The sequence below is a fragment of the Benincasa hispida genome, chromosome 2 (genome assembly GCF_009727055.1).
Source record: "Benincasa hispida cultivar B227 chromosome 2, ASM972705v1, whole genome shotgun sequence".
Taxonomy (NCBI): domain Eukaryota; kingdom Viridiplantae; phylum Streptophyta; class Magnoliopsida; order Cucurbitales; family Cucurbitaceae; genus Benincasa; species Benincasa hispida.
In genome coordinates this window covers 10,349,498-10,375,399 of record NC_052350.1, presented here as the reverse complement: position 1 = coordinate 10,375,399, position 25,902 = coordinate 10,349,498, and the positions used below count along the sequence as shown (strand labels likewise).

The window sequence follows — 25,902 nt, the reverse complement described above, 5'->3', positions numbered from 1 at the left end:
TAACGTGTTTAATCTTTTGATTTATAATTTTATATTGAATTATGTATTCACTATTGGGATTTTGATGATGTGCCAAAATGACGCAGGAAGGTTCTTGAAGAAAGAAATACTCGAAGCTCAGACAATTCATTCTATTTTCGAATATATATTATAGTGTTGGGTGTTTATGCTGCTTTACACCTTGTGGCTGCAATGTTGATGAAGTTACCAGCATGCCATACTCTTTCTGAGATGTCCGATCAGTCTTTTTTTCAATTTTTCAAATGGATCTATCAGGTAAGGGTGTAAACAAGGAATGACTTAAATTCACTCTTTTCTGCCCAATTTCTAAAAGATGATATTCATCGTCTCTTTTTCTACCTACCTCAGGAACGTTATTTTGTTGGTCGTGGTCTATATGAAAAACCAAGTGACTATTGCAGGTTTATCTCCGACTCTGGAACTGGGATTTTCATTTTCTTAATTAGAACTGTGATATCGATACTATTCTTATTTATTTTCCCCTTTAGTACTCCCATTGTACATTTTGAAGTTTTACCTCTGATCTGATCCGATAGAGTAGGGTTGCATCCCTGATTAGTTACATTTACTTTTTTAATGGATAAAGGTAAGGTAGACTTCTGTTTCGTTTTGTTTTCCTTTTCTTCCTTTCCCGCTGGAACTAGAAGTGGATGAGTGCTTCTATTTTCTTTCAAGGTTCTCGGGATTTTATGTAATTGTGAACTTATGTTCTTTTCTACTGCAGATATGTAGCCTTTTGGTTAGTGCTTTTGATTTGTAAATTCGTTTTTGCTTACTTTCTCCAGGTATTTCTTTCTCAGACACTAAGTTTCCTTCAGATTCATGTATAGATCTGCCTTTCTGATGACTATGATTGAGTTGATATTCGTCAGTTATGTTTTTAATGCAGATTAAACCGCTTGTCCAACCAACCACTATTATTGTCAACCTTCCATCTCTTGATTATTCGTGGCATTCTTTCATTTCCAAGAGTAAGTTCAACTATTTTTTGTAGTTTTATAAGGTATTTGGATTGAGAGGAATAATAAGATTTTTAGGGAGGTGGAGTGAGTGGGTGACGAAGTATGGGAAGTGGCTATATTTAACACCTCTTCGTGATCTTTAGCTACTAAATCTTTTTGTAATCATTTTCCTGGTCTTGTTCTTTTGAATTGGATTCCTTTTCTGTAGTTAGGGTCGGACTTGGATGGTGTAGTCCTTTTTTGGATGCTCTGGTGCATTTTTACATTTCTCTCCAGCACAGTTCCTTACCGAAAAAAATTACACCATTCTTTAGTGGAGTTTAGAAATGTCTTGGAAAACTCTGTTAGAGGTTATCCAGAAGGTTTCATTTGTACACCATTCCTTTGGTTTATCTTCATGGGTTGGTCTTTATTGCAAGCTATTCCTTCCATTCTACGTTGACCAAAAGGAAGGCCCTAGTGAATTTCAGCCAGAAAATTTCCTTTTCCCCTTCTGAATGGCTGTCCAACCAAAAAAAAGGCCAGCAGCTCGAAAGGGTCACCTGATAGTGTAGTCGACCAACTGCGGGTGGATAAGGACCCTAGTGAAGTCTGGTCCTTTGTCCACTTCCATGTTCATTTGTGGGCTCGGTTTCGAAGACCTTTTGTAACTATTTTATAAGTGTTACTTTGCATAGTTGGATCCCCTTTCCATAGGGATGCTTTTGCTGGTTTTTTTTGGTCTATCAGTCTTTTTTTTTTTTGTTCATTTTTTCTCAATGAAAGCGGTTGATTTTATTAAAAAGGGTAGTGGACCAATTAAAGGATGGAAAAATTCAGTCCCCAGGAAGCTGTGGGCATGTTAAATGTACTGATACATTTAGTTACCTTTTATCAACATGTTCTTGTCATGTCCATGTCCAGGTTTTTAGAATGATGAAGCGTGATTCCTATTTGCCTCATGCTTCTTATAAATTCCATGTCCTAGATTTTTTTTAGAAGCTCATAACCACCTATTATCTGGTGTTTCTGTCAGAAATAATTTGTCTTAAACCGTATTGTAATGATGCCTTATTTTGTTTTCACAGATAATAATAATGTGTCGACTGTAGTTAGCTTATGGGCTCCTGTTGTGGCTGTGAGTATTTTAACACCTTGTTTTCATCCTAACCCATGTCATCTTTAAGGAATGGTGCTGATTTTTTTACTAAAGCTATGATTTTGGGGTGAAACAATTCTTTCCTAACATTCACTTCTCAATTATGGATGTTACAGCTCTATCTCTTGGACATTTACATATGGTACACACTCTTGTCAGCCATCATTGGTGGTGTAAAGGGTGCTCGGGGTCGGTTGGGAGAGGTATAATTATTTATATGTTTATTTTCTGTATTTTAGCATTGTAGTTGTTCATATCAGATTCTGCCGGAGTTTGGTCATTGATTTGTTCAAATCTCTTATTGTAAGTATAATATGTCCTTTTCTGTTACAAATAAGTTGGGGATGTAGAGTAGATCACATCTTTTATACTTCTCATTCTTTTTCTATTTAAATTTTTGGTGCATATTTTCACTTCAATGATTGTTTTCTCATCAATTTGTGGCAGATACGATCACTTGAAATGATGCACAAACGTTTTGAGAGCTTTCCAGAAGCATTTGTGAAGAACCTTGTCTCTACGCAGACAAAAAGGTACATCGTTAAGATGACAACTCCTTAATTAGAACTTCTTCTGTTGGGCATATATGCCATGAGATGGTCAAATGGTATGTATGTGTGTGTGTGTATATGTATGTGTATGTATATGGAAGGTTTTCTTCGCATCAAGTTCAAGCCTTCACGATGCACTCATATGCTCATAGAACTAGCAGTTTTCTTGGCTTGACTTATCCTATGGACTTCTTTGAAAATGAGAAACTCATAACCATGGTTTAAGGTTTGACATACTGTAGGCTAGTAACCCAAGGCCCAAACCCCGTTTGACTAGATAGTTTAGGGTCTAGTTTTAAATAATGGGTTTGTAATTTAGTTGTAGAAGTCATTTTTGGCTCAAAAAATCCCTTTTCTGAATGGGGTGGAGAGAGTTTTTTTTAGGCCCTATATAAATGTTTATAAAATTCTGGAGGATGTCTTAAGATGGTTGCCATTGTTTCTTTAATGACTGTTCTCTTGTTTATATATCTGTTTATTACTAAGATGACTATCTATGGATTCCTCGTATTTTTTTCCGTTGGGTAATAATTTTTTGTTCACATGGACAGTTTGCCACCCAATGGACAAGCACCTCAGGTATGTAATTAGTCTGCTAGTAGTTGTTTATTTTTTATGATACAGCGTTTAGGCACCGAGCATGGATTTATAAGAAAAGCTTGAATTTCACATGGCAATCAATCATGTTTGTGTGGATCTGTTAATATAATGGTATCTGAGTGCTAGCATACCCAACATTTTTTATAAGAACGAAAATATTTGATTCAAAGTGTCTGGGTACAAAAAAAATGTATTTAGGAAGGCAATGCTTGAAAGTAGCTTGACTAAATTTAGTGTGGGATTGATTGTACCCAGGAACAACTTACAAATTTGGTTGGATTGGTCTTGCTTGGTGTGCGAAGTTGGCCTTTGGTTCTTCTTGGGATCTCCCTCATCAAAACTCCAGAATTAATTATTTTTAGGATTAAGAAAACTTTAATCAAACTTTTCAAATTTAGAAGCTCCCTTATTGATCACGTGCACAGCTTTCATAGAGACAAACTCGAAAAGGAGAAATGAACAATCAAGGAGCAAACTCTAATGATCCCTTGTTGCATGACGATAACCCTATTTTGGTTGTTGGAGTTGAAGTGATTGATCTTTTGGAGAAGCTTATTATTCTTCCTCCGGTGATCTCTCTCGCCCCTATGATTCTGATAAGGACTGAGCAGTGAAGAATCTGATTTTCATCATCTGGATTCAGTTCCTAAGGAACTATTCTCAGTACATCATATCGGGAAAGCTTTTGATATTTTGTTTCAAGGGGTTGAGGAAAAGCAGTGTGTTCAAGATACGAAGTAGAGTGCTTCTCCTTTGTCTCCTCCTCAGATACCATCCAAAATTTTTTCAATTGTTGAAGCTTGTGGTTTTCAATTGTGTAGAGTGGGTTAAGGTCTTTCAAAATGCTCTTTTGCACATTGTTCCGGACGTAGTCCTTTAGGTTTAAGCTACACTTTCACTTTTCGAAGATAGTCGAAGGCTGTTGTTGTATCATTTGGGTTCTTCATTCTCCAGCTTCCTACCCTTTTCCTTTGGTAATTATATAGTCTTGCAACGTCTCTGTTTTTGCGTGCATGTTCTTAAGCTTAGTTGGTGTTTATTTTAAGTTCTTTTATTAAATCTTTGATTTGAAAGAGTTCAACGGTTTATACTAGATAAGTCTCTTCCTTCGATTGTTCGCTTTTTTCAGCTCGGGTACAACCCTTTTCACATTTGATCTGGATTGATTTTGTGGATGTTTGGGAGTGGTGGTTGGAGTAATGATTTTAGAAAAAGAGATTTAGGTAAATTAATTTTAATATAATATTGATGTTTGACTCCAAATTTTTAGAAGTGATTTTTATATATTTAAAAGTGATTTTGAATTATTGTGTTTGATTTAAAACATGATGTTAGAATGATTAAATGATGTAGAAGTCTTATTCAGTATATTATGTTCGGTATTTATCCTTGTCCAGTAGGTTGTCATCTTTTAAAAGCCTTAAAGCCTTCTATTTTGTACAGACTACTGGTTGTTCAAGTTATAAGTTTATTTATAATTGTTCTAACCGGCTGTACAGTGTTGTGTATAAGTAGGCTCTGGCTCTCAGCCCTGTTTTCATCAAAGGACATTTTCTATTTGTGAAATTATTTAACTGAGAAGGGCAAAAAAAATATTCATAAATGTAAGGGCAACTTTGGTATTTCAATAAATGAATGAAATGAGGACAAATTTTTGGGTTGATTCCCAGTCAGTCACCCCACCAAAAATCACCTCTCAACTAATTATTGGAAAATCAAATTTAGATCATTTAAGATTTTTCTAAAATCAATTTCAACATTTGCGGAACATCAATATTTGAAAGGAAAGTGATTTTGGCAATGGCAAAAATGATTTTAGCCATGTCAAAATCATTCCCATACATACCCTTTATTTCTCCTACTTAGTCCTTTCCTTTTCTATGTATTTGTTTGGTATTCTTGGTATTTTAGTTTATACTTTGAACATTAGTTTCTTTTCATTTCATTAATTAAAAGCTTTGTTTCCTTTTTTTTTTCTTATGCCTAAGTTGATGGATACTCAATTGATTATAAAAGGATGCTCTCTCTCCTATACATACGTATATTGATATATTTTTTATAACCCAAAAACTATTCATTGGTACAATGAAAATATACAAAAAGTGTTCAAAGGCACACACTTCAAAAAGAGAAAAAAAATTGATCACGTGCACAATTTTCAACCTGTCTATGTCACGTCTATGTGAATATTTCCTCTTCTGTTTTTTTATTACTTATTGGGCTTCCATAGGGGACTCAGGATATGAGCAAGACATATGCAGCAATCTTTTCTCCATTTTGGAATGAGATCATTAAAAGTTTACGTGAGGAAGACTTCATTAGCAATAGGTATGTTGGAAACATTATTTACTAAAAACAAAAAAAGAAAAGTTTCGTTTGTATTTTGTTTAAACATTTTTAGGCTTGTTTTATTTTGTTTATATACTACATTTACAGATATTTGTTGTCCAGTTTTTGCATTTAGTTTACCATTGATATTATTTCCAGGGAGATGGACTTGCTTTCTATTCCCAGCAACACAGGGAGCCTCAGATTGGTCCAATGGCCTTTGTTTCTTTTAAGTAGTAAGGTGCAATTGACTTTCATACTCAGTCAAGCACGTTCAACTTTCTGATTAGGACGGTGCACTTGAAGGCCTCATCAAATTTCAATTTTTGTAGATATTCTTGGCTGTTGATCTGGCTTTGGATTGCAAAGATACTCAGACAGACCTATGGAACAGAATATGCCGGGATGAGTATATGGCATATGCAGTTCAAGAATGCTACTACAGCGTTGAAAAAATCTTATATGCCCTTGTCGATGGTGAAGGGAGACTTTGGTATTATTTTACTGTTACTTTTTATCTTTTTGGATCTAAATACTTCTGTATGTATGATGTATACAAGTTTTCTCATGTCTTCCTTCTGCTCTCTCTGTAATTTAACTAACTCACATGTAAACTTATTTATGTTAGGGTTGAAAGGATATTTCGGGAGATTACCAATAGTATTTCAGAGGGTTCGCTGGTTATAACATTGAACCTTAAAAAGATTCCAATTGTGTTACAAAAGTTTACAGCGCTTACAGGGCTTTTGGTATGCATTCTGTTACCTGGTTTCCCTCAGTATCTTATTGTTAATTGAGACGTCAGTTTGTTATTTCATACTTCAGATTCTCTGGGAAGTTCTGTTGTAAATATGTTTGTCTGTTAAATTTTGTATTTCAATTAAATTGTAAAGCTCTGTGTCAGACTCGAAATGAAACTCCTGAGCTTGCTAGAGGTGCTGCAAAAGCTGTATTTGAGCTTTATGAGGTTGTTACCCATGACCTGCTTTCATCAGATTTGAGGTATGATTCCTAGAGCAGGTTTACTTCGTTAGGCAATTGTTAATGTGCTAAAGTCCTTTACACTTTCAATGGTCTAGGGAGCAGCTTGATACATGGAATATCTTGTTGAGGGCAAGAAATGAAGGTCGCCTTTTTTCTCGGATTGAATGGCCCAAAGATTCAGAAATTGTACGAATGAGTAAAACACAATTTGTTCTAATAAATTTTCATTCTTGACAATCTTCCAACTTCTCCACGCACCTTATGACTTTTAGACGTGAATGCCAACTTTTTCCTCAGTTATTATTTTGTAATAACATTCTGTCACCTTTCTTGTCACAGAAAGAGCTTGTGAAGCGTCTGCATTTACTTCTTACAGTGAAGGACTCTGCAGCTAACATCCCAAAAAATCTTGAAGCAAGAAGAAGACTACAGTTTTTCACAAATTCATTATTTATGGACATGCCTTCGGCAAAACCTGTCAGTGAAATGGTGCCGTTCAGGTTTGAGAAAGTTGATTGCTCAGACAAGTTGGGGTTCCTATGTTAAGTAATTTATATGCTATTTTCTGTTTTGTGCAACAGCGTCTTTACTCCATACTACAGTGAAACTGTGCTTTATAGTTCCTCTGAAATACGAATGGAAAACGAGGATGGCATATCCATTCTTTTCTATCTCCAGAAGATTTTTCCAGGTAGCTTATTTGCATGTTTAATAACCTTGTTAGAAAAATTATTTTGTAAGACAACCTTAAACAGAAAATGAAATGTCGAACTAGTTGTCATTTTACTGTTTGTTCTCCACTGCTTTGTCCTTGATTGAAAGTGAAAACGTGAGGAGGTGGTTCTCGTTGGGAAATGTCTAATCATCTATAAAGACTACTACCACCACCGAAATTCCAAATACCTGCTATACTACTATAGCTTGGGTGGTCTTTGATTGGGACTTTTTCACTAGATTTCTTGTTACGTTGTTCGATTGTGGATTTTCTATTGTTGAATTTGTATTGTTGAGTCATTTTATTTCTTGCAAGTGGGGAACGATCCCGTGCATATAGCTGACTTACACCATAGTTTTTCTTTCCTTATAGCTAATGGGAAACTTCTTTTTTATTCCCTTTGAATAGCCCCTTTTGTATATCTTCTTGATATCTTTGGATATTTAATCCAATCAATGAAATGGTTTCTTTTTTAAAAAAAATAATAATAAATTACAAGTTTAGTTCTTGAACTTTTAGTTGTGAATAGGTTATTGAACTTTAAGATATGTCTAATAGGTAATTAAACTTTTAAGGGGTGTTTAGGGAGCTGAGTTGGTTATTATAGTCCGTGGGTTATAATAGTCTGTGTTTGGAGTGCAAACTATTTTATTCTGGGTTATAATAGTGTGTGTTTGAGGTGCAGACTATTTTAGTTTGGGTAGGAAATAGTAAATCCTATAATAAAGAGGGGAAGAAAAACCAAGCTCGTCCACCTTTGTAAAATGACCACATCGCCGCTCATCCACCTCCGTACGCCTCCGTCCACTTTTCCAGTTGTCCTCCGCTGACCTAGCGTTTGGCCACTGACCTCCGTCTGTCGGTCCTCCTGGCCGACGGACCTTTCGGCTTCTCTTTCTCAAAACCCTATCTGTTTGACTCCGACCACTTTGCATTTACCAATCTTCTTCATCGTCTCCTTCTTCTCCCATTTCTTTCTTGCCCCGAGCTTGCCCAACCAGTCGTTGCCTTCTGCATTCTTTCCACCAGTCTTCGTCGTTGGTTCCGTCCGTCGATCCCCTTCCCTGTCTTTCCTCCGTTCTTTTGCCTTTTCTTTCTCCTCTCTCCGCTTTCCGCTCTCCTTTCCCTTTCTCCGTCCTTCCCCAAATCTCTAGTTCCAACCACCCTATTACCTTCATCTCTTCATCCTAGCCCCGGTCGCTAGTTCCAGCCAATAGCTTCGATTTCCCTTCATGCATAGAAGTGAAAAGTTGCAATGTGAATGGGATCCCTTATTGCATATGGAATGACATTGGTTTGTTTCTGGTAGAAGATGTGGCGGCAAGTGAGTTCCTAATTCTTTCTAAGTCTCAGCTAAGTTGGTTTGTGGATAATATTGTTGAACTACTTCAGGGCTCTGTTTCTCATTTCTTTGAGAAAAACGGACGTGATGATTATGGAGCAATAAGTTTGTCTAAGTTCTATGGTTCCTTGGGTTGGATTATGCGATGTGTTGTTTGGCCATCAAGTGGGGGTCGGTTTTTCATTCATGTTCCTTCGGGCTTTTTGCAGAGTGGTTGGCATTCTTTTGTGGATATGCTATTTGATTTTCAAGCGCCTATATGATGTTGGACAGGTACCAGCACGCAGCGGAAGCGACGAGGATCGATAAGCACTCTAATTCATTAATTTTGGCAGAAACGAAAACATGCTTAAACAGAATTTAATGGGTTTCAAAGGATCATATCTTTGAAGAACTGTTGAAATCTTGATTTCCAGTTGCTAAATCCTCCAAATCTTTGTGCAACCACCACAAGATCTTCCCTACTATTCTCTAGGTGCTCTAGATTGAGTTGCGGGACTCAAAATAAGCTGGAATCAAAGGGAACTTTGAGAATGCTCACTACAACAACCCAAATTGAAGAACGCCTTCCTCAAGAATTTTCAGCTAAAATTCCTTCGGTTGCAAACACAACAAAATCACTCCAATCTCTTCAATATATTGTACTGTCATGCAAAGAGATTTTTCTGCACTGGGATGCAACTCATGCTTGGAGATAATTGAAGGTTGAAGATAATGGGTTCTTTGTGAGAAACTTGAAGATGATGTTGAAAAAACCATTTTTCCTTTTTGTGTAATTTCCTATTTTCCAAAATCTAAAATTGATTTTAAAATCATATTTTATTTCTAAAATCAAATTTATTAATTTTACAAATTAATTTTCTAATAAAATTAATAAATAATTATTTAAACAATTTAAATTATTCTAATTAATTTAATATCCAATATTAAATTAATTTTTACATAAATTCATCTTCATATATTTAAATCATATTTAAATATATATATTCTCCAATTTCATTAAATTCTAATTTGAATGTTTCAAATTAACTTATCTCGCTACTCTAGAGCTAATCCATTTCCGAGCTAGTAGGGGAACCTTGTGGACCTACAGATCATAGGCTTCAACGATCCGAGATTAATCGGTTAAACTCATTAGACCGATCTAACCCTCATTCGTTAACTAATGAGTCACTCCACTAAAGCCTATAGTTGAACTCCTCTCACTGTAGATATATTATGTTCACTCGATATAACCATGATTAGTAAGTTAACCCTTCAAAGGTTGTTCGTAATAACGGTTGGGTCGAATCTTTGTTTTACTCCTGAAATTATCTCTTGTTCCTTAAGTCTCCACTGATCCCCTAACGAACAATTGTTTTGTGATCCAATCAACAAAACCGAGTCCCTCTCGGGCCAATGAGAGGGCGGGGCCTCTTGTTCAAGACCTAGAATCAACACTTAAGCGACTAGGAGTGAATTTCGTCTTGCACCCTATGTCCCCAACTATCTATCCGGTCTTACCCCTGAAATGAGAGGTTTATTGAGCTATCTATCCGATCTTGTACAAACCCTTTTGCACAAGGACACCCCCATTCCTCATGTCCTAACATGAACGAATTAGGATCACTTCGTTTGTAGCACTATATAACTCCTTGTAACAACTACAGAGCAGACCACATCCAATAGTGTTACCAGAATAAGGTACCCAACCTTAGTCATATACTATAGATCATTTTGACTATTTACTCGAACCTGAACCACCTTTATGTCTCCACATAAAGTTCAAATACTCATCCAATAGTCGAGGGACTTTCAGGTCTATTGGATTTCTATTCAATAACACCTTATTGAACTTTCAGAATAAGTTCCATTGTTTACATACCACGAGTTTTAAGACATAAAACCCAACATACGATTCATCTTTAAAGCCGTCTTTTCAAAGTTTGGAGTTGAATCTTGTTGAAATACCGATCATGAGTAATAGTCATGGGACAGATGTGTTGACAAGAATTGTTTTTCAAAGCCTTGCCACTATAACGAAGAAATAGAGTATGGTTCTTGTTAGGTGCTCACAACCCCTTGGTTTGTCACCCAGAAAACAGAGCAAGAACCAATATTGGGTTCAAAAGAGTCGTGATGTTTTTAAGGAAGATTTTACTAAGTTATGGATAGTTACGAGACTATTTGAGTTCAACGATTGGGCTGAGATTTCTGAAACTTAAGATTGTACTTTCAACCAGATGTCATTGTTAATCCACTGTTTGCGGAAAATGCTTTGATCAAATTAGATCAAGGAGACCTGGAGGAATTAATTGAGAGCCCAGGCAAATGGCAAGAAATTGGCTCATTCCACCTAAAATTTGAAAAATGGAATAAGCTCACGCACAGTCGGCCGTTGTATACAAGAGGTTGTGGAGGTTGGATTACGATAAGAAACCTTCCTTTAGATTATTGGAGTAAACAAACGATCGAAGCCATTGAAGCTTATTTTGGTGGATTTGAAAGTATTGCTTTAGAAACTTCGAATTTTTTTAGCGTCTCGGAAGCTAGAATTCAAGTTAAGAAAAATCTTTGTGGTTTTATCCCTTTGATTGTAGGGGTTACAGATGAAATGTGGGGAAAGAATTTTTTGAATTTCGGTGGTATTGTATCAATCGATCCGCCAAGTAAGATCAAAGGTGCTTTATTTGTTAAAGATTTTACTAATCCAATTAATATTGTTCGCTTGTCTCAAGTTATAAAAGATGAAAAAGTGGGTTTCAATTCTCTTAACTCTGAATTGGATTTTCTTTTACCTGCTTGAATACTTCCAAATTTTTCAAGATGTCCTTCAGTTTGCAAATTAAGGAATGGGTACTCGTTGTCAAATACCTTGGCTTCTTATTAGAAACTTTCCCTGGTCGATGACTCCGGTTCCTCTCCACACAGGAAAGAGTTTTCAAACAAGATTGAGATGAACTTGGTAAAGGATAAGGTGGAGTTAGATTCTCTTTGGAGAGAAAAAGTGGACTACCGTGAGTTTCCAAAGAAATCCAAGAAGTGTTCTTACCTGTGGAAGCCTTTCCCTAAACATTTTATTAGAAAAAAGACATCCTTCTCCAACTCGTGGACAACATTAGCCAACTCAGATTTGCTCGAGAATTGTTGTGTCAAGGTTCAAATACCTGTAAATTTGGAATTGTTAAGATTGTTTCCTTGTATATTCTATTTCCATTTATATTTAGATTGATTGCTTAATTTTAGGTCTTTGATTAAAAAATCTTTTGTTTAAATGCGAGGCACCCCTCGATGATAAGAAATACCATTCTCTCATACATAGCTTCATGGTCTATTAGACACAAGCTTGAAGGGTAGAGATCTTTTAAATACAAACTTAAAGTTGAGTATTAGCCGCAAATTTGTCCTTTTTATGTTTGTTTGTTGGATATGATGAGGGAATTATGGGGTGTCAACCTGGTTGAGATGTTCGAGTGCGTCCGTTGATTCTTAGTCTAAGTGCTCATTGTATAATCCTCTTGTACATTGAGCTTTAGTCTTACTAATTTATAAATAAAGAGACTCGTTTTCTTTTCCACAAAAAAAAAAAAAAAAAATACAAATTTAAAGTTGAAAAACTAAACTTGCAATTTGACCAAAATTTTAATACAAAGTGTAGTTTTTATTGTTTTAGTGTCTTACTCGGGTTGTCAGGCACAGGCAGCTATTGCCGTTATAATTATTCTGTTTCTTTAACAAAAAGAAAAAAACAAAAAAACTTGATATATGTTAAGGGATACAAACTCAGGGAATGGAAATAAAGAAAAAATTACAAAGAATCAGCTATTGCTGTGACTATTCTGGTTACTATTAATTATTTTTATTGATAGAAGATTCTGGAAACAAATCATTTCATTGAATTAATGGAAAAAGTCTATGGCTCAAAATACAATTAAAAAAAAAAAAATGAAAGCAATCAAAATCAATGCTTCAACCATAATACATAAATCTAAGCAAGAAAAAAAAAAAGCATTCCAATTTAAACATAAGTTCATAAATTTCTGAGGGGCTCTGTATGGGAGACAAATGCATTTTTTAGGTGTATTGGTGCTTAATAACAAATTTTATGAGAGAGGCGATGATCTTTAACCTGTATGGGAGGAAAATACATTTTTTACGGAATATTCAAGATAATTTTGACACCTTGTGGCTATGGGTAAGTTTGACACCTTGGTAAGGTCTTCTTTTAACAATTTGACCTAGACAAGACGTCCTGCCTGGCCTATTGTACAAACATCTGTTTGCTTCTTCGTGTCCTAAGAAATTCAAGTTATTCTCTGGTCTCTTAGCTTGGGTGGTCTCCTCACCAATAAAAAAAGTAAGATTAGATATTGTAACATCAAGCTGAATTTTGATTGGTGTATACTCTGGAAGGAAAATTTGGAGACAGTGAATCATCTATTTTGAACTTAACCCAATATATAGGATCCCTGGGTCAAGCATTTTTCAGCTACAAATCCATTTTGTGAAAGTCGATCTAATACTTTAGGATTCTCTGTTTCATCATTTAGTCTATGCACAGGTATTGAAAGCTTAATATCAGGACACTTGAGTTTCTCCATGTTGTGGTCCCCCTCCACCCTTCCTCTCTTTCTCCCCCATATTCACGACTTAGTGAGACATACTTTGTATTTTAGATGAATGGGAGAACTTTTTGGAACGGATTGGACGTGATCATGCCACTGGTGAAGCAGAGCTCCAAAAAAGTCCAAGTGATGCGTTGGAGCTTCGATTTTGGGTTTCTTATAGAGGCCAGACTCTGGCTCGGACAGGTTAGTTTTCTGTGTAAGGAATGTTTTGTTGTGATCTTTTTTTTGGATCTAATTCAGTTGCATGCTTGCTTAGACATTTGAAATTAATTGCTTTGATATTTTCTGGTTGTTTTAATTCTCGTGAACATGTACAGTTCGTGGTATGATGTACTACAGAAGAGCTTTAATGCTTCAGAGTTATTTGGAGAAGAGATCGTTTGGGGGTATTTTAGCTTTTTAAAGTATTTTGTTAGTGTACCCAAATTGAGGAATATGGTTTTTTACACGTTGTTGTTTAAAATTAACAGATGATTATTCTCAAACGAACTTTCCCACAAGTCAGGGCTTTGAGTTATCTCGAGAATCAAGGGCACAAGCAGACTTGAAGTTTACTTATGTCGTTTCCTGTCAAATATATGGGCAACAAAAGCAGAGAAAAGCTCCAGAGGCTACTGATATTGCTCTTTTGCTGCAGAGGTATACAATTAATTATTTGCTTTTCTTCTATTAACAAAAATACATAACATTCTGTCCTTTCATTTTGTGGGATTATAAATTTGAGGAAGGCCCAATAAATAAAAATCAATATTAATGGAGAGGAATTGATGTTCCAGGGTTTGCACCAACAGAATATTTAGGAGTGGTTTATTTTCATGTTGTTTACCCTCCATTTAAATTATATCTTTTTTTTAAAAAAATAGAAACAAAGCTTTTCATTGATATAATGAAAAGAGACTATTGCTCAAGATACAATGAGATATAGAACTCATATAGTTCAAAATGAAATAACAACTATAGTCAATAACCTGGTCAGTGGGGGCACACTGCTAACTCAACTAGGTTGATACAACCTTAGTCCCCTCATCATCCACCTATTAAAATACAGCCAAAAGAGCAATGTTTAGGAATGATTACATCATCCCAAGCTTATTTCAAATAGCACATAGCCCTGATGGTTTGGTCTTGGACCATTGGGATCGTGCAACATTCTCTTGGTCCATCTCCTTTAGAAGACTCTTAAAATTAATGATATTATAGAATTTCAAAGCTTAAGCATCGTAGCCACGGAAAAAGTGAAGGATTGCAATGATAAGCGTTTATGGTCCTTGGAAGCAAACGACACCTTCATCGTCAAATCACTAATCACCCATCTTTCCACTGCTTCACCAATTGAACAACCTTTAAGGGAAGGCGTTATGGAAGTCCAAAAGCCCCCGACGTATCAATATTGTCATATGGATAACATATGGATAATGTTATTTGGGGAACTCTCAACTGCTCCAATGTCTTGCAAAAGAAGCTGCCCTCTCATTATTTATTTCCAAATAGATATGCACTGTATAAAGGAGATTAGGAAGACCTTCAGCACCTTCTGTCTGACTGCTGCTATGCTCAAAATTGCTGGCCTTTGCTATACAAATTGTTCAATATTAGTTGGGTTTTTGGAAGAATATTCAGAGACAATGTTTCCCAGATTTTGGTGGGACCAAAACTCAAAGAAAAACCAGCAAATCTGTGGAATAATACAGTAGAGGAAGTTCTGGCAGATTTATGGTTGGAAAGAAACCAAAGAGTTTTCTATGACAAGGAAACTCCTTGATTTTCCAGATTTGAGACAGCTCGTTTGAATGCATCCATGTGGAGCTCACTCTCCAAGGCTTTTGTGGACTACTCCAGCCAAGATATTAGCTGGAATTGGCACGCTTTCCTCTCCCCGGAGCACTAATGTTGCTGCCTCAGATGGTTGTTTCTAGGAATTAGGGCTGGTTGCAATTTTCTCAGATGACAGAAGCTTCTTCTTTTAGTATTTTATTTTAAAATACCCTGTTTATTTGAATTGAAGTTATCTTAAGTCTCAAGTTTCTTGAATTTGTATTGCTTTATGATCTTATACGTCTGGGCTGTATTGTATTGATTAAGTCCACAATTTTTATCGTTCTTCTTGGAGATGATGATAGTGCTAAGGGGGTGTCAACCTAGTTGAGATACCCGGGTGCACCTTCTTCTCCTAAGTCTTTCCTTCTATTGTATCTCTTGTACAATGAGCATTTGTCTCATTTCATTATCTTAATGAATATGTGGAACGATTCACCATATTGTTGAAGGTAAACTCGGCTTGTGCAAGAGGAAGGTCCCTTTGGTGAGGTTTGTCTCCACTTAGGCATCTTAGAAGATTTCCAAGTGTTCGATTGGTGACCTCTGTTTGTGGATGACTTGTGGAGCTAAAAAGAAGGATAGTGCTGAATTTTTTCCACAAGGATCTCCAAAAATAGCTCATAAACTTTACGTCTCTATTTGAAACTATGCTTTTGGGAATTCCATGCAGTCGAACAATTTCCCTACAAAATAAATTTGCAACATTCAAACAATCATTAATATTTTTACAAGCTAAAAAATGTGTCATTTTGCTAAATCTATCAACAACTACTAAAATGGAATCATAACCACGTTGGGCTCTAGGTAGACCAAGAATAAAATCCATGGATAAATCTTCCCAAATATTTTTTGGGATAGGTAATGGTGAATAAAGTCCTTGGTTGGAACTAGAACCCTTTGAAATTTGGCATATGAAACATCTTTTAACAAAATTGACAACTTCTTTCAATTGGGGCCAATAAAATTTAGATGAAAGGAGGTTTAGAGTCTTATCCCTACCAAAATGTCCACCTAACGCACATGAATGAGCTTCTTTTTGTTGAAAATAGGGTTTGTATCCTAGGGGTATTTTTGTCTTTTTACAATACTCTAGGGTTTCCTACTTTTCTATTTATATGTGTAGTCTCCTTGTATCAATTCTAATAAGAAAATTCTATATCGTGGTTTTTTTCTCCCTGTACTAGGGTTTTCCACATAAATCTGTGTGTGCCCTTTTTCCTCTTTTCTCTTTCTTTTTTCATCATGGTATCGGAGCATGGAGACGAAACCTTGGCCACCATTGAGGAAAACCCAACAGGAGAGTCACAATTGCCATTAGTTGACAACAATGGTACCGATATAGCCATTATCATGCAGAACACCATAACACGGTATTTTCAGACGGTTCTTCTGCATCTCCACAGATTTGACCAGCCGACCGAAGCAGGTATTCACAGCACGCCTCAGACGGTTGGAGTCCAGCAGCACTGATCAACGCGATCCACATTGCGCAACAACAGCAGATTGGCGCGACCCCACCTTAGCAGATTGGCGCGATCTCGACCGCGCAGCCCTTCGATCAACGATCTTTGGCAATCGCAGCTACAAGCGCAACCCTTCCGGCGAGTTGGATTCAGCTGCAACAGCAGCCCACTTCCAGCCGGTTCCAACCGATCCAAGCTGAGACTTCCACCCTACTAGAGTCGACCCTAGTCACGACTCCCACCACCAGCCGAGGTTTGTTGGAGTCGATCCAAGCCGCGACTGCCACCCAGTGCCAACCAGTAGTAGCCTTCTGTTCCAGTCGGATTTGAGCAGTAGCCTGGGTCAGTCGTCTCCTATGGTTGGAGGGTTTGAAGTTGGGGAGTCATCATCTCACTACCCTCGAGGTCAAAGCTGTACAATCCAAGATCAATTTACTCAACTTCAACTTCAGATTAAACAACAAAATGAATCTGTTCAGCAACAACTAGCTGCCCTCGGAGAAGCTCTTGGAACGACCTCGAATGTCCAGTCAGACCTCCCTTCCAATCTATCGATTTACTCAGGAAATACCTGCTTTACCCACAACAAATTTATTTTCTGGGGCTATGGGAAATTCTGTAGGCTTTATTGTTGGGGAAAAATTAAATGGTCACAATTATTTATCATGATCTCAGTCTATTAAAATGGCCTTCAAAGGTCGTCATAAATTCAGATACTTGATGAGTGAAATACCGAAATCGAGACTAGGTGACCCCCAAGAATGTATTTGGAAGGGGGAGGTTTCCTTACTCCGGTCTGTTTTAGTAGGTAATATGGAGCCTCAGATCGATAAACCTCTACTATATGTTGCCATTACGCGAGATATTTAAGATGTTGTTCAGAAGCTGTATTCCAAACAACAAAATGCTTCCCGACTCTATACTTTACGCAAGCAAGTTCACGAATGCAAGCAGGGAACAATGGATGTTACAGCTTACTTTAACAAGTTGTCTCTTCTCTGGCAAGAAATGAACCTATGTCGCGAGATGGTCTGGGACTGTTCTTATGGGAGTCCAACACTTCAAGTCTAAGGAAGCTGATCGTGTATATGATTTCCTTGCTGGGTTGAACTCTAAGTTCGATGCTATACGTAGCCGAATACTGGGACATCGTCCAATACCATCCCTGATGGAAGTTTGCACTAAAATTCACCTCTAGGAAGACAGGTCTAGTGCTATGAATAATATGCTGATTTCGTCAACTGATTCGGCTACTTTTAAGACGTCAGGTCCTGTCAATGACAAACAGAACAACAAGCCTCCCTCGGTGTGTGAACACTGCAAGAAGCCCTGGCACACCAAAGACTAGTGTTGGAAGTTGCATGGTCGCCCACCCAATGGTAAATGGCATCAGTCAGGTTCTGGACGAGCTCTGGCAAGTGAATCAGCAAATGGAGGTCCTCAGCCTCAAAATCAGGAGACTAGCCAAAATAACTCCAGTGCTGTAGGTGTGAGCACGATTGCCCAATCAAGTACAATTTAATCCTTTGACCTTGTTAGTACAAATGGTAACAAGTCGTGGATCCTAGATTCGGGGGCTACAGACCACTTAACTGGCTCCTCTGACTAGTTTATTTCTTACTATCCAAGTGCTGGAAATGATAGAATTAGAATTGTTGATGGATCTTTCGCTCCTGTGGCTGGGAAAGGCCATCTTTCCTTTTTCGAGGGATTAACTCTACAAGATGTGCTGTATGCTCCCAAAATCTCCTATAATCTATTATCTATTAGTAAGATTACCAGAGATTTGAAATGTCGGGTCACTTTCTCACCTGATGCTGTTGTTTTTCAGGATCTGAACTCGGGGACGACGATTGACACTGCCCGACATGACAGGGGCTCTATTTCCTTATTGAAGATACTTCGTCTAGGATATCTGATAGGACTAGTTTACTTTCATCATGTTTTTCTACTTCTGAAAAAGATTATATGTTATGGCATTATCGTCTCGGACATCCTAGTTTTCATTATATGAAATATTTATTTCCCCATCTATTTCACAATGTTAATATTTCTACTTTGATTTGTGATGTGTGTATTCGGGCTAAACAACCTCTTGTCTCGTTAAGCTCTCAGCCTTATAAATCTTCCAAGCCATTCACACTCTTCCATAGTGATGTTTGGAGTCTTTCACTAGTTACTACCTCTACTGGCTAACTTGGGTCTTCCTTCTCACCGATAAGTTTGAGGTCTCGTCGGTTTTTCAATAGTTTTATACTATTGTAGAAACCCAGTTTGACACAAAAATTGCTATCCTTCAAAGTGATAACAGTCGGGAGTTTTTCAATAAGTCTTTTTGGGAATTCTTAGCCTCGAAGGGGATTGCCCACCAGAGTTCGTGTGTGTATACTCCTCAACAAAATGGGGTAGCAGAACGAAGAAACCGTCACCTTGTCGAGGTCACTTGCTCCCTTATGTTGTCGACTTCCCTTCCTTCCTACTTATAGGGAGATGCTGTTTTAACAGTAGCTCATTTGATAAATCGAATGCCTTCCCGTGTCTTAAAGTTTCAAACTCCCTTGGAATGTTTCAAGGAGGCCTACCCCACTAAAGGCCTTTACTACAAGCCTGGACACAGATACGATACCAAGCAATATATATGCAGCGATGGAGATTCCTGAATGGAAAACTGCAGTTATGGAGGAAATGGGGGCTCTTGAGAAAAATAACACTTGGGATTGGGTTACTCTTCCAAGGGGACACAAGGCAGTTAGGTGCAAATGAGTGTTTACCATTAAATTCAAGCCTGATGGAACAATTGGCAGGTACAAGGCAAGATTAGTTGCCAGAGGCTTTACTCAGACCTTCGGAATAGATTATTCTGAGATTTTCTCCCTCGTGGCAAAGTTAAATATTGTTCGTGCCCTTCTTTCAGTTGCACTTAACAAAGACTGGTCTTTCCACCAGTTTGATGTGAAGAATGTCTTTCTTAATGGAGAATCAGAAGAAGTTTACATGAGTCCTCCCCCGAGGTTCGAGAAATAGTTTAGTCATCGAGTTTGTAAACTGAGGAAGTCCTTGTATGGTTTGAAACAGTCTCCAAGGGCCTGGTTTGGCAGATTCACTACCTTTGTAAAATCACAAGGGTTCAGTCAGGGATATTCTAATCACACCCTATTTACGAAAAGGTCAATATCAGGGAAAACTGCAGTTCTTATTGTGTATGTGGATGACATTGTAATAACAAGTGATGATGCTTTAGAAATTGACAGGCTGAAGAGAAAAATGACCGAGGAATTTGAGATTAAGGACCTCGAAAAATTGAGGCACTTTCTCACAATGGAAGTGGCTCGGTCGAAAGAAGAAATTTCAGTTTCTCAACGGAAATACACTCTCAACTTACTTAAGGAGACAGGTATGACAGGTTGTAAACCAATTGATACCCCTGTGGAAGTTAATGCTAAACTCAGTAACTTAAATAACAGTGTTCCGGTCAACAAGGAAAGATATCAGCAGCTTGTTTGGAAATTGATCTACCTTTCTCATACCAGACTAGACATATCGTATGCAGTCAGTGCAGTCAGTCATTCAGTTTATACAAGCTCCTTACAAAGAACACATGAAAGCAGTGGAACGCATCTTGAGATATTTGAAAACCCCTCCTGATTAAGGGTTGATGTTCAAGAATCTGACAAACGGTGCATCGAGGTGTACATGGATGTTGATTGAGCAGGTTCTGTGGTAGACAGAAAGTCGACATCTGGGTATTGTACCTTCTTGTGGGGTAACCTCGTTACTTGGAGTAAGAAACAAGGAGTTGTTGCCAGAAGCAGTGCCGAGGGAGAATACAGGGTCATGAGTCTTGGGATATGTGAAGAAATTTGGCTGAAAAAGGTCCTAACTGATCTCGATCAAGATAGTGATCTTTCGATGAAGCTCTATTGTGTTAATAAAGCCGCAATAAGCATCACAAATAATCCAGTGCAGCATGATAGACTAAAGCATGTGGAAATTGATAGACATTTCATCAATGAGAGACTTGACAGTGGCAACGTTTGTATCCTCTATATTCCTTTTAGTCAACAAATAGCAGATGTTCTCACAAAAGGGCTTCTCAGACCGAACTTTGACTCTTGTGTTAGCAAGTTGGGCCTTTTTGATGTCTATGCCCCAACTTGAGGGGGAGTGTTGAAAGTAGGGTTTGTACCCTAGGGGTATTTTTGTCTTTTTACAACACTCTAGGGTTTCTTAATTTTCTATTTATATGTGCAGTCTCCTTGTATCCTGTGTATCAATTCTAATAAGAAAATCCTATATCGTGGTTTTTTCTCCCTGTACTAGAGTTTTCCACCTAAATCTGTGTGTGCCCTTTTTCCTCTTTTCTCTTTCTTTTTTCATCACTTTTAAAAGTGATTCTCTTAATGAAGTGTGTGGGATGCATAAAGTGTCATTTTTGAAAAGAAATCCATCAAATGTGAAAATAATTAGCTAGAAGGTGACTAGAACAAGCATACCAAATATCCTTGAAATCGGGGTCAGTAGGGTGTAAGTCAATGATATGATTAAAAGCTATAATTTCTCTTTTAAGTAGAGTTAGAAGTGTACCTTTACGACTTAAAGCATCAACCACTTTGTTAGTGTTACTTGGAGTGTGTTTGATGACAAAGTCAAACCTTTGAAGAAATTGTATCCATCTAGCATGCATGCGACTAATAGATTTTTGAGATTGCAAAAATTTTAAAGAAAAATGGTCAGTTAATAAAATAAATTCTTTTCCAAGGAGGTAATGTTCCCACTGTTTTAGTGCTCAAACTAAGGAACAAAGTTCTTGCTCATAGGTTGACCATTTTTTCCTAAAGACGCTTAGTTTTTCACTAAAAAACTCGATGGGGTGTTTATCTTGACTAAGGACAGCTCTTATCCCTATGCCAGATGCATCTACAGAGACTTTAAATGGTTCTAGGAAATCTGGAAATCCTAGGAATGGGGTTGTAGTTGATGCTTTTTTGAGTTCTTGGAAGCTATTAGTTTGAACATCACCCCAAGTGAAAGGTATTTTGGCTTTTAAACACACAGTTAATGGGCTAGCAATGGTACTAAAATTTTTAATAAATCTCCTATAGAATGATGCTAAACCTAAGAAGCTTTGAATTTCTTTCACGGATTGAAGTTGTGGCTAATCTAGAATAGCTTCAACTTTCCTAGGGTCTACTCCAACTCTGCTAGAACAAATTAGGATTCCTAGAAAATATAGCTGATTTTGGAAAAAAAAAAGGACCATTTTCTTAAGTTAATATACAAAGCATTTTCCTTTAGCACTCGAAAAATAGTAGATAAATGTTTAATGTGTGCTTCGTGATTACTATTGTAAATTAAAATATCATCGAAGTATACTACTGAAAACTTATTCAAGTAAGGGAGCAAGATTTGGTTCATTAGGCGCATATAGGTGCTTGGAGCATTTGAGAGGCCAAAAGGCATGACTAACCATTCGAAAAGTCCCTCATTTGTTTTAAATGTCGTTTTCCATTCGTCTTCAGGTCTTAGCCTTATTTGGTGATATTCACTTCTTAAATCTATTTTAGAAAAGATTGATGCTCCTCCTAATTGGTCTAATAAATCCGATAATTGTGGGATATGGAACCTATATTTAATAGTGATTTTGTTAATTGCCCTCCTGTCTACACAAAGTCGCCAAGAGCCATCTGTTTTGGGTGCAAGTAAAGCTGGCACGCACATGGGCTTAGTCTAGGTTGTATGTGCCCTTTCTCTAAGAGACTGTATTTGAGTGTGTAATGCTTCATATTCCTTGGGGCTCATACGATAATGGGGCAAGTTTGGTAAGGTACTACCCGGTATCAAATCTATATGATATTGGATATTTCATAAGGGAGGTAATTGTTTAGGTTCTAAAAAGGAGGGAAATTCTTTTAGCAAGTTAGATACACATGTACCAGCCGGTTACAATTGGTTAAATGCTGATACAGCTGGTTTGAACAACCTGAGCAACCGGTTACAAGAAGTCTAAAATGAATTAACTAAGAAGATATAAAACTAAGCTTCAATATTACAATTAAAAGGAGTATATAGAGCTTCCTACATCAAAGTGACATGGAAAATTGTAATAATTTTTACTTTCCTAATCATCTTTCCCTCCCATATCGTTCTACTTTTTATTCTTCCTTAAAATCCATTTGTTTCTTCGAAGTTCAAACCGATTTGGTCACCAAAATGATAGACAGGTCACCATCTTCCTTCTCTCCATTGTAATCTACCACACTTCGTCTGACTCGTTTCTCAGACTTGAGGTATTCTCGAATAGCACTGTCTAACTTTATATGAATGGTTCCAAATAAATAAAATGGGAATAGAAAAATGGGTGCTCCTCAGGGAAATGATTTTAATCGGTGACAAAAAACCCACATTTGGGTCGTGATGGAAATGAAGAGAGATAGGCACCGGAACCCACCTGCCCATTCCCATTTTATAAAATTTCCCAAGGCTTGAAACCTTTGGTTTGCTTATAAAAATTACGAACTTGCACTATATATGGGTTTGAGTTCTGATATTTTTGTTGTATGGGTCAATCCATGTTCATGGGTTGAAGGAACGGAGAGTGGAAGACTGGAGAAAAAAACAGAGGGTAAGGTGCACAGGAGAGGGAAAAAGTAATGAGTAATTTTAAGTATAAAATTATTTAACTTTTGAATGCCATTTAAAATTGTACACATCAACAAGAATCTAGTTAGCACTAAACCGATGGTCAATTCTTCTCTAGGACCATTTAGAACTATTTTTTGGATTTTAGAGACTAAAGTTTTTCTTTTAAAACTTTGGAAAACAAATAGAAATCTAACCTTAACCTCAAGAACCTTGAGTGTAATTTGCCCAAAATATTTTGTCCTAAATAACATAAAATTGTTTTGAAAATAGTTTCCAAATAGGCCTTAGATTTAGAAGTATGCACAATGCTTATGAATTACGTTTCATTTTTCTTGGATTTTAACAGTGTTACCCTTTGTTTTTCTTTTATACATGGAGGAAGTATTAGCTCGATGGCATTTATCTTGTAGCCCTAGACAAATAGAAGATTCTTGATTGCCTGAACTAGTTTATGAATATTCTTCTCTTTCTTGTTGCAAGGAATGAGGGACTTCGTGTTGCTTTCATTCACGTGGAAGATAGTGTTGCATCTGACGGTAGGGCTGTAAAGGAATTTTATTCGAAGCTTGTGAAAGCTGATATACATGGAAAAGATCAGGTGATTGTTGCCTCAATTTTGAATTGTTTCATTGTACTTGGAATATTTTGTTTCCATAGAAAAAGCTTTTGATTTACAATTTCTTGTTGCAACTGATATGGTATAATATGCTGAATATATATGCAGCTATACAAAAAGGAGAAATATTCTGACTACAATCTTGGAACTAATTATGGAAGGAAATCCATATATGTAATACCAGCATTACAGAAAGATTCAACAACTAATAGTTGATGTAGCCTAAGAGATAAAAATGAGAGAAATCTCTAGTAATAAAATCTATTATGAATCAAAAGTTATCGACACAAGAAGACAATTCCTCTGTTTATAGGGAATTAGAAAGCAAACTAATCCTAATCCTAATCCTAATTAATCAAGGAAACTAATCCTAATATTAATAGTCCAAGGAAACTAATCATAATCCTAATCAATTTGGAGGTGTTCGGGGCAAGGAGTGGAAGCTCCAAAGAGTTTGATATCCCAATTGCCCATAGGAAAGGTACCCATAAGTGCATCAAATATCCTATTGCAAATTACCTTTCCTATCGGAGGCCCTAAATGATGGGAATTGGGAATTAGTAGTGAAAGAAGAGATAAATGCTTTGAAACAAAATTGTACGTGGGACGTAGTTGAATTGCCGAAGGATAAGAAAATAGTGGGATGCAAATGAGTGTTCACTAGAAAGTGTAAAGCCGACGGTAGCATTGATAGTATATATATTATATATATATTTTTTGGAAAAGGAAATGAGCCTCTTTATTCATTAAGATAATGAAAGAGACTAATGCTCAATGTACAAGGGATACGACAAAAAGGACTAAAACTAAAACTTAGGATCAGTAGGTGCACCCAGGCATTTCAACTAGATTGACACCCCCTTAGCACCGTCTTCATCTCCAAGAACAAAAGACTGTAGACTTGATCAGTTTAATTCAGTACAATACAACCCAGACAAGTAAGATCTTAAACAAGTCACAAAACTAATACAAGAAACTTACACAGGGTATTCCAAAATACAGTACTAAAGGAAGAAGCTACTGTCCTCTGAGAAAGGAGCAGCCAGCTTTTATTCCAAGAGCAACCAACTGAGACAACAACTTTAGAACTCCAGGGAGAGGAAGGTGCGCCAGTTCAAGCTAATTTCTTGGCTGGAATAGTCTGCAAAAGCCTTGGAGAGTGAGCTCCACATGGATGCATTTAAACGGGCTGCCTCAAATCTGGAAAACCAAGGAGTTTCCTTGCCATGGAAAACTCTTTGGTTTCTTTCAAAACATAAATCTGTCAGCATTGCCTTTATTGCATTATTCCACAGGATTTTCTGTTCTTTCTTGAGTTTTGGTCCCACCAAAATCTGCAAGACGTTGTCTCTGAAAATTTTCCCAAAGACCCAGCTGATATTGAACAATTTGAGTAACGAAAACCAGCAATTTTGAGCATAGCAGCAGTAAAAAAGAAGGTGCTAAAGGTCTTCCCAATTTCCTTTATATAGTGCACATCTATTTGGAGATAAATAATGGGAGGGCAGCCTTTTTTTTAAAACATTTGAACAGTTGAGAGATCCAAATAACATTATCCATATGACAATGTTGACTCATGGGGGCTTTTAGATTCCCATAATGCCTTTCTTAAAGGTTAATCGATTGGAAAAGCTGTGGAAAAATGGGTGGCTTGTGATTTGACGGTGAAAGTGCCATTTTCTTCCAAGGACCATGATCATTTGTCAATGCAGTCCTTCACTTGTTTTGTGGCTATGATGCTTAACAAGCCTTGAAATTCTAAAATCTCCTCATCTTTCAAGAGTCTTCTAAAGGAAATGGACTAAGAGGAAGTTGTATTATCCCAATGGTCCAAGACTGAACCATTGGGGATCTGCTATTTGAAATAAGTTTGGGAATCTGGTTTTTAGAGGGATGTTGTTAGCCCAAGAATCCAACCAAAAAGCTATTCGGCTGCCATTACCGAGTTTGAACACTACCAAAGCCTCTGCTTTCAGCCATGACCTTGAGATATTGATCCATAGGCTTCGAAGACTACAACTTACCTTGCCTGAAGTGCGCCAACCATACTCTTATCATGGATACTCTTGACAACTTTACACCAAAGAGAGGAATCCTCATTCATAAAGCGCCAGC

General features: G+C 37.1%; 1 protein-coding gene across 2 annotated transcripts in view; it reads left to right on the top strand.

The window, feature by feature from the left end:
* LOC120070964 (callose synthase 10) overlaps positions 1 to 25,902 on the top strand; it is a 75,240-nt gene that overhangs the window by 31,125 nt on the left and 18,213 nt on the right. Inside the window, exons 16-35 of one of the 2 annotated variants that reach the window (XM_039022921.1) lie at positions 87 to 276; positions 370 to 422; positions 746 to 806; positions 911 to 992; positions 2,051 to 2,100; positions 2,238 to 2,324; positions 2,569 to 2,654; positions 3,224 to 3,251; positions 5,512 to 5,600; positions 5,760 to 5,841; positions 5,933 to 6,093; positions 6,229 to 6,349; positions 6,505 to 6,602; positions 6,680 to 6,770; positions 6,924 to 7,084; positions 7,166 to 7,275; positions 13,297 to 13,431; positions 13,566 to 13,634; positions 13,719 to 13,887; positions 23,652 to 23,769. In XM_039022921.1, coding sequence (XP_038878849.1) covers positions 87 to 276; positions 370 to 422; positions 746 to 806; positions 911 to 992; positions 2,051 to 2,100; positions 2,238 to 2,324; positions 2,569 to 2,654; positions 3,224 to 3,251; positions 5,512 to 5,600; positions 5,760 to 5,841; positions 5,933 to 6,093; positions 6,229 to 6,349; positions 6,505 to 6,602; positions 6,680 to 6,770; positions 6,924 to 7,084; positions 7,166 to 7,275; positions 13,297 to 13,431; positions 13,566 to 13,634; positions 13,719 to 13,887; positions 23,652 to 23,769 — 2,041 coding nt within the window. Of the gene's footprint in view, positions 1 to 86; positions 277 to 369; positions 423 to 745; positions 807 to 910; positions 993 to 2,050; positions 2,101 to 2,237; positions 2,325 to 2,568; positions 2,655 to 3,223; positions 3,252 to 5,502; positions 5,601 to 5,759; positions 5,842 to 5,932; positions 6,094 to 6,228; positions 6,350 to 6,504; positions 6,603 to 6,679; positions 6,771 to 6,923; positions 7,085 to 7,165; positions 7,276 to 13,296; positions 13,432 to 13,565; positions 13,635 to 13,718; positions 13,888 to 23,651; positions 23,770 to 25,902 lie in introns of both variants that reach the window. The other variant, XM_039022919.1, reaches the window with a different exon arrangement.